The sequence below is a fragment of the Rutidosis leptorrhynchoides genome, chromosome 1, assembly GCF_046630445.1.
Source record: "Rutidosis leptorrhynchoides isolate AG116_Rl617_1_P2 chromosome 1, CSIRO_AGI_Rlap_v1, whole genome shotgun sequence".
Lineage (NCBI taxonomy): Eukaryota > Viridiplantae > Streptophyta > Magnoliopsida > Asterales > Asteraceae > Rutidosis > Rutidosis leptorrhynchoides.
The window spans coordinates 720796284-720808816 of record NC_092333.1 but is presented as its reverse complement, the minus strand read 5'-3'; the positions used below and the strand labels follow the sequence as shown (position 1 = coordinate 720808816).

The following is a 12533-nucleotide window of genomic DNA, read 5'->3' as shown; positions in this document are numbered from 1 at the left end:
GAATTTTTTTTTTTGCTTCCCCCCGCTTCCCCCCGATTGGTTACTTCCCCATTGATCCTGCCCCTATATATATATATATATATATATATATATATATATATATATATATATATATATATATATATATATATATATATATATATATAATATATTATAATATAATAATAATAAAGTAAAGTCTTTCTATATCCATACAACCATACTTTATGAATATATAAAAATAAATAAAAATTAAGAAGTAAAATAGTAAAGTAAATAAAAAATAAAATATGATAATATTTTTAAAAGGTGCATTTTTTATCTAGCAGGTATTAAATTGGGACGGAGAGTAACAATCATACTAGAAGTGCATATTGAACATCATATTTCATACGGAGTATTAGGCTACATACTACTAAAAAAGCAAATAGATTATGTAACCTAAAACATACTCCTCATAAAGGATAACCATATAGACAAAACAAAAATTTAAATCAGGAATCGCATCACTTAGTATAAATGGACATTAAAAAACATTCAAAAAAAGGAAAAATCAGAAAATTATTTCTGAATTTTCACATAAACTTAACTGATTTTAGACCCACATACATGGACTACCACAACATGCTACTAGAAGCATATCCATTTTTTATTCTTGAATAATATTCGCACCCAATGAATAAGTATTGAATCTATTGGCGCCTACCATCAACGGATCAACCCCAACTCACTCATATTAGTATAAATAATCACCTCATTTATAGTTCAATTCATCAACTCATAAATTTACTAAACAAACAACAATTGTGAGCTACAAATAATGGGAACAATGGTGAATGTATGGTTGGGCGATCGGTTAACAGAAATTCGAGAAAAGATTCAGTTCGAGAAGAAGAAGACGACTAAAAAGCCTAACGTGTTCTTAAAATCAACGTCAACTCAAGAACCAAAAACAGCTAATAACACAAAACCGGATTCTGGCATGCCTTTAACAAAGGAGAGACGGATATCATCTGAGGAGACGATTTTTATGCTCATGGATCGATTTGCACCTTCTTAGTTACTTAACATTTCTGTGTTTGATCTTTTTGCATGTGAAATATGTGTATATGAACGTTTCACTGCGCTTTGTAACTCTAAAGTACTTACGTACTCTTTTTTTATATAGTTGTAAAACTTTTATAAAATTTCTTTAAATCAATTAATTATATTGGGCGTTTTTATACCACCAAGGCATTAACTGAAGGGTATAAGAGGGGCGGCATGTTTGCCCTCGACGAGTAGGCGCATGTTCGATTCTAAGGGTCGGGATTTAATTGGTACTCCCAGCAATTAGCTTTACGGAGGAGGTTTTCTCAACCTTCAACCGTACTGTCAGGGTTGTTGCGGTTTGGGTTTCCTCCTAACGGATGTGTGAGTGGCATATGATTGAGAAGTTGGTTAAGTCCTCTCTGGGTGATGTCAATACTAGCTTAAATAAAATTGTGCATTTTTAATAAATTTTGATAATAATGTATTGTGACGTAAGTATAATTATATAATAAGATAAGATTTTTTTTTTTTTTTTTTGGAACGGCAAAATTAAATTAAAGAAAAACTTAGCAACAAGCTAAGAAGATTAGAAGGAATACAATGGCGAGCGTAATCACGAAGTCCAATTTAAAGAAGACTTGTGGTACCTCGAAAAAATTCAATTAAAAGCGGACAAAACAATGTAATCGAAAACATATGATTTTCTAATGTTGTGATCATTAAAAATAATGCTGTTCCTGAGCCTCCAAATGTGCCAAAGAGTTGAGATCGCCACCACTTTAACAATGAATCTTTTGTTGCCGTTCTGAGGAAGGGAATTGATCCAAGACCATAATTCTTCCACCGAGTCCAAGATTGGGATCGAAACATCTAGCCATATGCCTACCTTGCACCAAATTTGATAACCTGTGTCACACCTTATGAACAAGTGATTACGGGATTCTTCTGAAACGTCACAAAGAGCACAAGTGTTTCTGTCCACGAAAATATCTCTATGCTCAAGGTTTGGGATGGTAGGAAGATGGCCAAGATTAAGACGCCATATGAAGATGTTTATTTTGATCGGAACAGTCTTACACCACATGGAAAAGGTGGAAGTACTGACCGAATTTAAGTTTTCAATGAGACGTCTAGCTTGAGCAACGGTAAAAGTGTTGTCAGGGGGATTATCCCATGTCCAGTGATCCAAAACTGCAGAAAGGGAAACCCAGTGAAGAGCTTCGCATAATTCTGTGAATTCACTATCTTCCACACCTCCTCTTGGAGGCCTACGCCAAAACCACAACCAAGCCCCATTAGAAAATCTAGAGGCTACCGAGCTTGTTCGATTCTGATCAAGAGAGAATAAACGCGGAAAACGAGTAGCAAGAGAGATGTCAAAAATTCAAGGGTCATGCCAAAACAGTGCGTGTGAACCATTACCCAATTTTAGGCGTAAACTGCTTGTTGAGATGCAATTGTTGGTGTGTGTCAATTCTATACATCTAATAATGTTCGCCCATGTGCCTGGAGTGTTTTGTAACGACCCCGACAAATCGTCAAGTGACGGCGTCGTCTACATGGGTCCCATCACCTGGTCATAAGTCTTTATGACAACGTTTGACCAAAATATGTCGCCTTCATTTCAAAATAAAGATTGTTTCCAAAGTTTACAAGAATTGTTCAACCAAAAGTTAAGTTACAAGGTTATAAGTACAAATGAAATCTAGACGACACGGTTTAAAGTAAAGTCAAAAGACGCTCCATGAAATGCATGTATACTCGACATCCAATGCAAGTATCAAATAGTAAGCGGAAGCATGTTTCACATATCGTGCAAGCCCTGAGAAAAACATAGAAATCTGTCAACGAAAACGTTGGTGAAATCATAGGTTTAAGTAAGTAAGTGAGTAAAAGTAAGTAAGTCGAACCACAAGGTTTGAAAAGTTGAAATAATAGTAATACATTCTAAAAGTTAATATTCACGAGCACCCAATTATCAAAGCTTAACATTCCATCCATTGTATACCCCATCCATAGTGCTAGAACAAACACTGATTCTCGAAAATATATTTCATCTGTAGACGGTAGCGAACCGTCAAAGATGAGGGTTGTCAACCCATATGGCCATATAACATAAGTTCTCGCTTACACCCGTCAAGTGTAACTAATGATAATCGAATTGAGGATTTTTGTTCTAAACTCGTATGTAGAATGTTTGTTTTCCCGTTCTTGTGTTCACTTAGTTCAAAAGAATCGTTTATGTTTTCTCATCCCAAATATAAGTTCAAAAAGAGTAAAATTGGGACTATGATCTCACCTTGCGTGCAAGAGTTAATAAAGTACTTCAACAAGTAAACGCGTGCAAAGACAAAGCTAGTCTTGACCTAAACATATAGGTTATATCAATAACGGTAAACACAAACGGTCAAAGATGTCCAATTAGTCCTATGGCTCGTTACGACTCGATTATGTAGCATGTGAATCAATTAGTCAAGTTTCATGCACGATACAAGTAATTAAGCATGTTAGAACGATCGTATAATTGTTTGGTTAAGTTTGACTAAAAGTCAAACTTGGTCAAAGTCAAGGTCAACGGGGTCGGGTCGGGTATCCAACAATTTTCCCATGATGAGAAATCATTTATGAGCAGAATGGTCAAGTTTCATGTTAATCGGAGTTACGGTTAAGCGGGAAACATTTTGTGAAAGGAAAAAATAAAAACAAAAATGAGCTGGGCATATGCGCGGCGCGCTATGGGTTGCGCGGCGCGCACCCTAGAGTCAATCCGGGTCAGAACTCAACTAAAGGGGGCAAATATCTGGGATTTCTGTTTTGCGCGGCGCGCTGAGGTTGCACGGCGCGCATACCTGGAATTTTTGCTGTTTGCAGAAAAATAGACCAAGTCACGAACCAAAACTCAAATTAACATATTTTATGAACCGAAAACATCCAAAATGCATACTATATATCGTTGGAAAGGTAATTTGACAAGGAAAACAACTAAACACGTTTCATCAAACAAAAACATCAATTTCAATAACCGATTTTCCGTCAAGTGATCATTAAGAATCCATTTTCAAAGTTTCAAGTTCATCAAATGCATTTTAAGTTTCGGGAATCCAATTCACACATGTGATATGCCGTTTTGAAGGTAATGAAGCATACATTACTACTAAACACTAACAATTAACATTTCATGGCATTCAAGCATCCAAAAATTCATGTCAAGAACTATCAAACCCTAGTCAAACATCTCAAAATCAATAATCATGTTTTTGAAGTTTTCTTAATCAACCTACACATCAAATTGAAGCTAATGACGCTAGTAACATATTTAATACATGAACTTTAACAATTAAACAACTTTTAATCATCCAAAATCAAAGATTTAGCAAGCAATTTTCATAATGAACTAGTTACACCAAAAACAACAAATCGAGCATACAAATTACATACACGACATCACAATGAGCCATAAACACTAATTAACTACTTTATAAGTCAAGAACACGAATTTAAAGAAATCTAGTGATTTTAGAAAGTTACCCAAATGAGATGAAATTGGTATGGAATCGAAGAGGAAGTTGCAAGGATTCCAAATATGTAATTTGTTTGGATTGAAGCTTGACCGATTTGATTTAGATGATGAATCTTCAAAATGGAGAATTGAGAGAAATTATGGAAGTAGTGAAAGAAAAGGAAAAATGAAAATGAAAAAGATGGGAGGTGGGGTTGACTAGTCAAAAGCTAGTCACCTCTTTGTCTTTTTGGCAAAACTAGTCCCTCTAGTTTGTAGTCGGGTGCGAAAATTAACCGAACGAATATTTAACTTCACGAGAGTACGGGGGACGTTATAATCCAATAACGAAAATATTTTAAGAATGTAGCTAAAAGAGGATACGAATCGAGATGCTGAGGATATTAAATAAATAAAAAATAAAAAAAAAGACGGCGTTAAAATAATTTAACGGAAAAACGCGGGATGTTACATTATCCACACCTCAAAAGAAATTTCGTCCCGAAATTTAGTTGGAAGTAATAATCGATGCCTCTCACTCGAGACCGGAGATGTCAATGCTATGAATAAGTGAAGGTACGTCCTTGAGTGTTCTCATGAATTTGGATAGTTAGGGTTTCACGTTGTATTAAGGTTTGGTTTTTACGATCCCTGGTTTCAACTGGTTTTCCTATGAAGAGTAGTTTGTCATCGATAGTTGATGTATCTAGCAGGATTGCACGTTCCTGTTCCGCAGGACACGTTTCTAAGTTTGTTACACGAAATGTAGGGTAAACGGAAACTTAATTGAGTCGGAAGTTCTAAACGGTAGGAAGCGGTTCCAATACGCCCCAAGGTTTCAAAAGGTTCAATATTGCGGATATAGCCTTTCTCAATTTCCCAAAATGGATTACACCCTTCCAAGGTACGGTTTCTCAATATTACGCGGTTACACACTGGGTTTGGTGAGGTTTTCATCTAAGTTTGGTATAACTCTTCTGGCGACAATGGGTTGTCTCGAGCCCTTCTCGGACTTGAACGATCTCAATTGTTGTTTCTTGATGGAGTTCAGATTTCGGTGGTTGATGCTTTGGTTAAATGAACAGGGGCATGACATTAGCGGTCATATAGGGTTTTGAAAAGTGCGTGTGAACACACGAGTGGTATCTACTGTTGTAAGAGTGATCTACTAAAGGTGACAATACGAGTTTGTGACATGTCTTTCCAAGACGTAAATCGTTCGTTTGCTCGGTTCGTCGGTTTGTGGGTGGTACGCGGTACTCATGTCTAAGCGGGTCTCCAAGGTTTCTTGCAAAACTAGAAGTGAAACGAGTATTTCGATACGTGATAATTGACAAAGATGCACCGTGTTGGAATAGAATCTCTTAATATACGTTTGAACAAGTTAGTTAGGGTTCGAAAATGTTCGTTAGAACTATTCACCCTCGTGGCGAATACTATTGTAATATGAAGAGTTTCTCTATCCATGGAGAAATGTTACAAGGAGTTTCCTTAAACGGAAATGCGAGCGATAAAGATAGGAGTGAAATGAGGACTTAGAATAGGATGAGCTTACATCTCGGGGTTGCCATAACGTGCCTCTAGTTGTCAAAAGTTGAAGTCTGAAAGAGAAACGAGGTAGTACACGTAGTTGTATAGTTCGGGGTTGAATAATAGTTGACCGATTATCAGAAACACAAGGGCGTTAAGTCAAAGAAGAGTGAAGTATCATTGGATTGTGTGTTATCTTAAATTCCAGTAATATTAGACGGTGACGGTGAAATAACAGAGGTAGGTAGTGTGGTACGGGATGACGAGAAAATTGATCGGATCCACAATTTAGTATTTGAATTCTTCGTGCAAAATAACGAATTTTAGTTATGTTGATTTTTGAGACGAGAGAGTATGCCTTTCGGCGTTCAAGTAGAAATATTTCCATGTTTGAGTTCCATCTGTTGCTATACGATTTTAACTAGAATTGTTGGTGTGAAGAATCACGCTCAAGGTTCGAACACGGAGAGGTTTAAAGTTTTCCTTAGTGAGTTAACGAGTTTAAAAGTCGTGTAACACGAGAAAAGTCAGAAATGAATCTTCTGTAAAAATAGACGAGATCTAAGATTTTACGAATACAAGTCTGAGTTGGGAGAGTTTCCTGATTACATGTGGCTTGATTTCGAGATTGATTGTAATGCCTTGACCATTAACATCATGGTCTAGAAAATTGGACTTCGTTCAACAGAAATTCTCACTCGGAGAATTTGGTATAAAGTTGCTCTTTTCTCAAAAGTTCGAGCGTAAGATGGTGATGTTGTTCGTTTTCCTTCTTTACTTAAATAAGTTAAGATGTCATCTATAAATATGATAACAGATTTGTCTAGATAAGTTGCATACGTGGTTTAGGAGGTTCATGAATACGGACGGAGTCCTAAATAAATCAAACGGTACTAAGAGAGATTTACAACTAACGTTGCGAGTTCGGAAATGGCTTAGGAGACATCGTCTCCCTTAACCCCCAATTGATGATAACCGGAACGGAGGTCGTTTTGGAATGCACACGGGATTCATGCAAGCAATCAGGTGGTCATGGATACGAGGAAGAGGGTATCGGTTTTCAACCGAAAATTATTTAGTTCACAATAATCTATACCTAGTTGTAGGGAAACAATTTCTCCTTAACGAATAGGTTCTGAGCTCCCTAGTTCTATAGGTGTCAAGTCAATATTCTTAACGTATATCCTCCGATAGAATTTATAGACACACAATATCTTTCCGTTGGTCGCTTAAATTGCCTAAGTAGTATCTAAGGGAAAAAGGTGGAATGTAATGAGTACAAGTCAAAGTCTTGGTTGTAAAACGTCTAGCGGTAATTGAATCGAATAAGTATGAAACATACGGTTTGTTGTGAAGAAACGTACCCGTGACTAGTCCATCGTCGTCTCGGGCATCCTAGGCGTTGATGTTGAAAGTTCAACGGCGTGCGTTGGGGTTGATTTTCTTATTTGGGCATTCATTCCTAAAATGACCCGTTTGGCCACATGCGTAGCAAGTGACCAACTTTCGTGGGTTGGGTCCCTTTTGAGTGATGGGGGTGGCACTTCCACAATGTTTGGCGATGTGACCACTTCCTTGGCGCCGGTGGCGGAACCTGCCACATCCTTCAAAGTGATGCTTGCGGCATTCGTTACAAAAAGGTAGTTTTCCGGTATAGCCTTTCTTGTCGTTGGAGGCGAAAGGCTTCTTGGAGAGGTTGTTGTGGTTGTGGTTGCTTGATTGAGAGGCTTCCCATGTTCTTTTATTGCCGCTCGATTGGTTCTCGACCATTGGTGCCGGCGTTTCTATTTCATTCGCCGTGTCTAAAGTATGGCGGGCCATTGTTAAAGCCTCTTGTAGGTTAGTGGGTCGAGGTGTCATTACCCTGTGTTGAATGCTCTTAGGGAGGCCATCCATGTAAAGTTCGACTCTTAGGGATTCGGGAGTCATGATATTTGGACACATTGTGACTAGTTCGGTAAACCGTTGATTATAAGCTTCGAGGTCGTTCCCGACCGTTTTTAAATTCCTTAGACCCTGCTCGAGCCTTCGAGTCTCGTCGCGCGGGAAGTATTCGGTGATCATTCTTTCTCTTAATTCGGTCCAAGAGAGTGTGTGGGCTTCATCGCTTCCCACCAATTGTACATACGTGTTCCACCACGAGAGAGCAATGCCGGTGAAAGTGAGGGTGGAAAACTTGACCTCATCTTGGTCTCGACAACCGCTTGTGTTAAAAACGGTCTCCATTTGTTCAAACCATTGGGTGAGAGTAACCGGTCCTCCGGTTCCATCGAAAGTGGAAGGATTGTACTTCATGAAGTTCTTGTAGGAGCAACCTTCGATTGAATTACCGGTTCCATGATTGTTGTTGTTAGAAAAGTGATCGGCCACGGCCGTACCCACGGCGGTGGTTATCATTCGTTGAAGAGCTTGTTCTAGGGTTTCGAGAGGAGTATTGTGTTGACCTTGGTGAGCCATTGTTCCTTCATGACACAAGAATATCGTTGGTTAGTATTTTCAACAATACTAACCGGAGTATGGAATAAGGATAGAGAGGAAATTTTTCCTTGACTCGCCTTAAATTCTTTACGTCATAATGTCGGAACGTCCATGTGAATCACCGTAATATAATCCCGGAAATTATATTACCCTGATTTACATGTGCATTTAACATTACTTTATAAAGTAAAGGTGGCGCGTCAACAAAATTTATCAACGTAAGATCAAGATCGAATACGAGTTAGATATGATAGAAGAGTTCGAGTATAAATGCACAAATAGTCAAGTAATTCCTACTTCAGTCTATATGCCGGTTGTAGTCTAGATTCACCTATGTACCCTATGACTCGGGGTGGACACAAATGAACTCTAAATCCCTACAACCAAGGCTCTGATACCACTTATAACGACCCCGACAAATCGTCAAGTGACGGCGTCGTCTACATGGGTCCCATCACCTGGTCATAAGTCTTTATGACAACGTTTGACCAAAATATGTCGCCTTCATTTCAAAATAAAGATTGTTTCCAAAGTTTACAAGAATTGTTCAACCAAAAGTTAAGTTACAAGGTTATAAGTACAAATGAAATCTAGACGACACGGTTTAAAGTAAAGTCAAAAGACGCTCCATGAAATGCATGTATACTCGACATCCAATGCAAGTATCAAATAGTAAGCGGAAGCATGTTTCACATATCGTGCAAGCCCTGAGAAAAACATAGAAATCTGTCAACGAAAACGTTGGTGAAATCATAGGTTTAAGTAAGTAAGTGAGTAAAAGTAAGTAAGTCGAACCACAAGGTTTGAAAAGTTGAAATAATAGTAATACATTCTAAAAGTTAATATTCACGAGCACCCAATTATCAAAGCTTAACATTCCATCCATTGTATACCCCATCCATAGTGCTAGAACAAACACTGATTCTCGAAAATATATTTCATCTGTAGACGGTAGCGAACCGTCAAAGATGAGGGTTGTCAACCCATATGGCCATATAACATAAGTTCTCGCTTACACCCGTCAAGTGTAACTAATGATAATCGAATTGAGGATTTTTGTTCTAAACTCGTATGTAGAATGTTTGTTTTCCCGTTCTTGTGTTCACTTAGTTCAAAAGAATCGTTTATGTTTTCTCATCCCAAATATAAGTTCAAAAAGAGTAAAAGTGGGACTATGATCTCACCTTGCGTGCAAGAGTTAATAAAGTACTTCAACAAGTAAACGCGTGCAAAGACAAAGCTAGTCTTGACCTAAACATATAGGTTATATCAATAACGGTAAACACAAACGGTCAAAGATGTTCAATTAGTCCTATGGCTCGTTACGACTCGATTATGTAGCATGTGAATCAATTAGTCAAGTTTCATGCACGATACAAGTAATTAAGCATGTTAGAACGATCGTATAATTGTTTGGTTAAGTTTGACTAAAAGTCAAACTTGGTCAAAGTCAAGGTCAACGGGGTCGGGTCGGGTATCCGACAATTTTCCCATGATGAGAAATCATTTATGAGCAGAATGGCCAAGTTTCATGTTAATCGGAGTTACGGTTAAGCGGGAAACATTTTGTGAAAGGAAAAAATAAAAACAAAAATGAGCTGGGCATATGCGCGGCGCGCTATGGGTTGCGCGGCGCGCACCCTAGTGTAAATCCGGGTCAGAACTCAACTAAAGGGGGCAAATATCTGGGATTTCTGTTTTACGCGGCGCGCTGAGGTTGCACGGCGCGCATACCTGGAATTTTTGCTGTTTGCAGAAAAATAGACCAAGTCACGAACCAAAACTCAAATTAACATATTTTATGAACCGAAAACATCCAAAATGCATACTATATATCGTTGGAAAGGTAATTTGACAAGGAAAACAACTAAACACGTTTCAGCAAACAAAAACATCAATTTCAATAACCGATTTTCCGTCAAGTGATCATTAAGAATCCATTTTCAAAGTTTCAAGTTCATCAAATGCATTTTAAGTTTCGGGAATCCAATTCACACATGTGATATGCCGTTTTGAAGGTAATGAAGCATACATTACTACTAAACACTAACAATTAACATTTCATGGCATTCAAGCATCCAAAAATTCATGTCAAGAACTATCAAACCCTAGTCAAACATCTCAAAATCAATAATCATGTTTTTGAAGTTTTCTTAATCAACCTACACATCAAATTGAAGCTAATGACGCTAGTAACACATTTAATACATGAACTTTAACAATTAAACAACTTTTAATCATCCAAAATCAAAGATTTAGCAAGCAATTTTCATAATGAACTAGTTACACCAAAAACAACAAATCGAGCATACAAATTACATACACGACATCACAATGAGCCATAGACACTAATTAACTACTTTATAAGTCAAGAATACGAATTTAAAGAAATCTAGTGATTTTAGAAAGTTACCCAAATGAGATGAAATTGGTATGGAATCGAAGAGGAAGTTGCAAGGATTCCAAATATGTAATTTGTTTGGATTGAAGCTTGACCGATTTGATTTAGATGATGAATCTTCAAAATGGAGAATTGAGAGAAATTATGGAAGTAGTGAAAGAAAAGGAAAAATGAAAATGAAAAAGATGGGAGGTGGGGTTGACTAGTCAAAAGCTAGTCACCTCTTTGTCTTTTTGGCAAAACTAGTCCCTCTAGTTTGTAGTCGGGTGCGGAAATTAACCGAACGAATATTTAACTTCACGAGAGTACGGGGGACGTTATAATCCAATAACGAAAATATTTTAAGAATGTAGCTAAAAGAGGATACGAATCGAGATGCTGAGGATATTAAATAAATAAAAAATAAAATAAAAAGACGGCGTTAAAATAATTTAACGGAAAAATGCGGGATGTTACATGTTTTTAGCGCATGGAAGATTTTCGCCAACAGTTTTTCCATGTAGTGCACATATGACCTTAGCCCAACACGTGTCTCGATTATTTACTAGACGCCATCGCCATTTGTAAATTAAAGCTAGATTTGCGGCTTTTAAACTTGCAACCGAAAGCCCTCCTTTTTCTATTGGATTGAGAATGGTGGTCCAACTCACCCAATGTACTTTATGGATTTGGTCTTTTCCACCCCAAAAGAAGGAAGCATGAAGAGATTCGATGTTATTGATCACATTATTTGGAGCTTTAAAAAGCGACATGTAGTATGTTCGTAAGAACCCAAAACCGACTTGATCAAGGTTAATCTACCTCCAAAAGAGAGTAGATTTACCTTCCAAGAGTTAAGACGCTTCTTCACTTTTTCAATAATAGGAGTCCATCCTTTCGAATGATTCATATTTTGACCGATTAGAATACCAAGGAAGATGAATGGAGTTGTCGCCACTGAGCAACCCATCAAATTTGCCATCCTGTTAACTTCACTAGAATCAACTCCTAGCCCGAATAGGGATGATTTTTGGAGGTTAATTTTTAAACCTGAGAAGGTAGAGAAACACGCGAGAATGGCTAATAGATTGTAGGCATTTTCATCATTCCATTCTCCTACAAAGAGGACATCGTCTGCAAATAAACAATTTGAGATTGTGACCTGGTATGAAGGGTTACCAACACGTATGCCCGAGTATAGAGCTGCATTAAAAGCATCGTTGATAGCCGCTTGAAGACCTTCCATGCCAATGATGAATAAGAATGGAGAAAGTGGATCTCCTAGCCGCAACCCTCTTTCGATGGAGAATTCTTCAGAAGGGCTTCCATTAATGAGAAGCGATGCTCTAGAATATACAAGACATGCACAGATCCATGCAACCCATTTTAGATGAAATCTCATAAAGTATAACATGGAGAAATTATAATCCTAATGAATTAAATCAAAAGCTTTTTCGAAATCCACTTTAAATAGCATAGCTTTTTTCTTTTTTCTTTTGCACCACTCGAGAACCTCATTGATGATTAAAGGGCCATCTAAAATTTGCCTCCCTTTTATGAAAGCCGTTTGCTCTGTGCTGATGATCTCACTGATTACGGACGCGAGACGATTAGCTAAGATTTTAGCTATGATTT

At 37.6% G+C, this 12533-nt stretch overlaps 1 protein-coding gene across 1 annotated transcript; it reads right to left on the bottom strand.

Annotated features, from left to right (window-relative positions):
- Positions 1 to 1669: 1669 nt before the first annotated feature.
- LOC139854780 (uncharacterized) lies at positions 1670 to 12300 on the bottom strand. The gene is made up of 2 exons (XM_071844065.1): positions 11743 to 12300; positions 1670 to 2341 (listed from the first exon to the last, which is right to left on the bottom strand). The coding sequence occupies exons 1-2, from the start codon at positions 12298 to 12300 to the stop codon at positions 1670 to 1672; spliced, it is 1230 nt and encodes a 409-aa protein (XP_071700166.1).
- Between the last annotated feature and the right edge of the window lie 233 nt (positions 12301 to 12533).

What these genes read in the sequence shown, in the direction of transcription:
- LOC139854780 (XM_071844065.1), bottom strand. Translation starts at nt 12,300, where the DNA reads ATGAGATTTCATCTAAAATGGGTTGCATGGATCTGTGCATGTCTTGTA. An exon ending in AGCGTCTTAACTCTTGGAAG is followed by an intron (nt 2,342 to 11,742) that starts GTAAATCTACTC and finishes TCTCTTGATCAG; the next exon opens with AATCGAACAAGCTCGGTAGC.